We start from the raw sequence: 4,044 nt of genomic DNA, 5'->3' as shown, positions 1-4,044 counted from the left end.
AGATAGACAGACAGATAGAGTAGACAGACAGACAGACAGATAGAGTAGACAGACAGACAGACAGATAGAGTAGACAGACAGATAGAGTAGACAGACTGACAGACAGACAGATAGAGTAGACAGACAGATAGACAGACAGATAGAGCAGACAGACAGATAGAGTAGACAGACAGACAGACAGATAGACAGACAGATAGAGTAGACAGATAGATAGACAGACAGATAGAGTAGACAGACAGACAGACAGATAGATAGATAGACAGACAGACAGACAGACAGACAGATAGACAGACAGACAGACAGAGTAGACAGACAGACAGACAGATAGACAGACAGAGTAGACAGACAGACAGATAGAGTAGACAGATAGATAGACAGACAGACAGACAGACAGATAGATAGATAGATAGATAGATAGATAGATAGATAGATAGATGATGGACGGAAAGAGAGACAAAAACATTTTTAAAATATGTATTTTCTAAAATATGTTTCTGGCCTAATACTAGACACAGATATAAAACACTGACAGAACTTCACACTCCGATTTAGCCGAGACCTTGTGAATTGTATCATTTTATCAGGCTGAACAAAAGGCAAAATTAAATACGTCTACCCACCGAATCCCACATCTAACACAATCTGACCCTGCAAAGTCCTTTCATGAGAAAGATGTGTATGTGTGCGAGAGCGCGTCTAGCAGGAGGAGCGCGCTGCCAGAGGGAGGTGAAAGAGCAGAGCCGCTCTCTAATAGGAAAAGCAGGAAAATAGGAGATGTGGGAAAAGAGTAGTGAAAACACCTGTTAGACTCCACTTCGCTTTCAGTGCTGAAACTCACAGCTTCTTAAGGAGTCCCAGCGGCGGCTCCCACGTGCGCATAAATCAAGCCGAAGTGTTTAGCCCATAGAACAAATATTATTCTGAAAGATTACTGCAAAGAGCTTTAATGGAGACTCTGGATAAATGCACATCAAATTTCAATTTAGACTCCAGCAGAAACCTGTTCTGTCCAAGATGGATGGCCACAGTCACCTGCTTCAGTCAGCGAAATGGAAATGATAAATTCTGACGTGGTTTAAACCGGCATAAAAGAGAGCGCTGCTGCTGTCCGTCAGCTCGCATACAAACTAGGGAATGAATGACACTAGCCAAATGGTGCGTGCATGGAAAAGGCACTCGACGTGGCCGGCTGTAACTCTGTCCCAGAGTGCACTGCTGCACTAATGCCACTACCTGCTACCTGCTCTCTTCTCCGTCTTTCCACTGGCATTTCGTTCGGAATCCCACAAAGACAGGACTTGGGTTTCAGCTGTTGTTATTCATGTGTTATTCACGTGCAGGACAAAGAGATTTGGCCACTTTAGGTGGCAGCGCTGTGGTGTAAATTGCTGTTATCGAGTGGTCCTATTGTACATGATTAGGCTGGCGTCTACATCCATGCCAGCTCTTCCATTAACATCCACACCAGCCCTCTATATATAACCTGTTTCTTACAAAAAAAGAAGGCAACTTTTAACGGTTCCCTCCGGACCTGTGATGGAGCGCATGACTATGAGCCAACTTGAGAGGTTAGAGGAGAGAGCTGATTTGGGCTTGACTGTTGCGCTGTGTGTGTGTGTGTGATCTGCGACAAATTGATCTGCTTTGCAAAACAGTGTTCACTTAATAAAAAGTACAAACAATAAAACTAGTGGTCAGCCTATACAAGGTTTTAATGGCTGATGCAGATGTGATATCCAAAGCCACCCCCAGCTGATGGCTGATATGTTACAAGCACTTTAATTTAAATTACAGAAAATCACAGTTTTCACACAAATATTAAGCAGCACAACTATTTTCAACATTGATAATAATAAGAAATATTTCTCAATCAGCAAATCATATTAAAATGATTTCTGAAGACTGGCGTAATGATGCTGAAAATTCAGCTTTACCATCAAAGGAATACATTTCATTTTACAAGTATTTTAAAAACTGTTATAAATCGCAATATTTTACAACATTAGTATTTTTGATCAAAATGCAGCTTTGGTGCAACCCCAAACTTTGAATGTCTAAAAGTAAAAAATCTAAAAATGTATACAACTGCTAAATTTAGTCAATTCACTAAATATTATTTAAATTAAATTAAATATTAATTTAAGATTAAATATTAATCTCAAAATGGTCAAATACGAAATGATTCATCAGTCTGCACTGGTCACTAAAATTCACTAAACTAACTCTAAATCACTAAAACTGACTAAAACAAAATACAAAAATGTATTATGTATTAGATATTAATTAAAAATTGTTTTTAGATGTTTACCAAATATTTTGAGGGGGCAATTTTTGTTTTTAAACAATTACTATTTTTAAAAAAGTCATATGAATAAAAAATGACTTGATGGTGTTATTTGTAATGCATGGGTGCACAATTATAATTACACACCAGTTATACAAAATAAATATCAAAAGCATAAGTAATACATTTCATGTACTATTTTAAGAAAATATCTAGGTTATTCTGAAGGCTGTTCTCTGTGCACTTCTTCAAATTGTCATGCACTCTACTCTATTGCCAGTTCTTTCACAGTGATTTCTTACAATAAAACACAAAATTCTAACTTTTACTGTAAAATCAACATAATTTTCTGTCAGAGGACAACAAATTACTTTACAAATGATCAGATCACACTGCACTGTGGAATTCGAAAAAGGCTCAAATGGCCATAGTGAAAAACCCATAAACTCTCGTGTGATGTCACCATCATGATGATTAGCAAGTATAAAAAAAATGCAAAAAAGTGTAATGGTTGAAGTCTGATTACAACTTGCAATGTGCTCTACAGTTTATGTGGCAATATGTTAGCAAATGAGTTTCAAAATATTGTCAGCTAAACAATGCTGCAACATCACAGAAATAACCCGGCCTGCTCATTATGATATCACAGTGCAGTTTGTGTAAATATGAACTATATACGAAAATGTAATTGTAGAGCCAATACTGCAAAAATGACTAAAAGTACAGCAGCCAGTAGCCAAAAAAATTACAGTGTAGAGAATCTGATCTGATTGATTGCATTCAGGTGAGCGATAACTAACTTCACGAAAACAATGTTTGACATTTATCATACCCGACCAGTGGATGACATCAGTGTCAACATCAAACTGATCCGACATACTGGCAAAACCCAGAAGTCCATCTTTAAAATCCTGTTCCAGAGCTGCCTGGTGAATGATGTCAGTCAGATATCAGCCTGAGGAGAGACAGACAGAGATGTGTTCAACAAGAGCTGCTGCTGCTGTGGCAATGATGCTCAATTTTTTACCTCTGATGAGACTGTTGGTTTTAAATTGAAAGTGTGCTCCTGATTGACTTAATTACACTATCTAGTCTGGTATGAGGTTTCTGGCAGTGAAAAAAAGCCTCTTTCTCAGGTACTCCCCATGCATAATGCAACAGCAGTAGGAATGCAGTGTAATAGGTTTCTGTGAATCGTTTCTGTGCAGCAGTGCATGTCATATATATACCAATATTCACATGACACTGCTTTTATTTGATCAGATTAGTGCATTATGAGATGCTGCAAAGACATAGAGCAACTGACCAAATGCACATACAGGTTATGTCAGACAAATCAAAGTTGCTTTATAAATGACTCGTATTATAAAACATCTGAAATTAAAAACCGATAGATCTGCTGTTATTACTCGTCTTATCCAGTGCAAAGGTACGCAAAGACGTGCATTTATACGATCAGCTCTTACCTTTGCTGCAAAGTAACTCATAGATTCACATTTTAATCCATTAAACGCGGCGCCGCACCAGTAATCAATAACCACCGCGCGAGCCTCGGTGATGTTGATTTGAATGGCGTGCGTCCGTCACGCAGCGGTCAGTCGGATGATAGAAAGGCTGAATGCAGCGCGAATGACTGCGAGTTTCTGCGATATCCTCAGCGCAGGGCTGCGTACTGAACACTGAGCTGACAGAAGTTAGTGTGCTGAGCTGATAGTCCGCTAGGCGTCCCACACCGGACGCGACGCGACTTGATCACCCCC

General features: G+C 39.0%; 1 protein-coding gene across 1 annotated transcript in view; it reads right to left on the bottom strand.

The window, feature by feature from the left end:
- LOC107571181 (ADAMTS-like protein 3) overlaps positions 1-3,956 on the bottom strand; it is a gene marked incomplete at its 3' end in the record, with an annotated part of 172,920 nt that extends 168,964 nt beyond the window's left edge. Inside the window, exons 1-2 of the mRNA XM_016257474.1 lie at positions 3,751-3,956; positions 3,117-3,239 (exon numbers count right to left, since the gene is read on the bottom strand). Coding sequence (XP_016112960.1) covers positions 3,117-3,185 — 69 coding nt within the window. The remainder of the gene's footprint in view (positions 1-3,116; positions 3,240-3,750) is intronic.
- Positions 3,957-4,044: the final 88 nt, after the last annotated feature.

The sequence above is a fragment of the Sinocyclocheilus grahami genome, unplaced genomic scaffold (assembly GCF_001515645.1).
Source record: "Sinocyclocheilus grahami isolate Dianchi unplaced genomic scaffold, SAMN03320097.WGS_v1.1 scaffold1559.1, whole genome shotgun sequence".
Lineage (NCBI taxonomy): Eukaryota > Metazoa > Chordata > Actinopteri > Cypriniformes > Cyprinidae > Sinocyclocheilus > Sinocyclocheilus grahami.
This window is presented reverse-complemented; position numbering and strand designations above follow the sequence as displayed.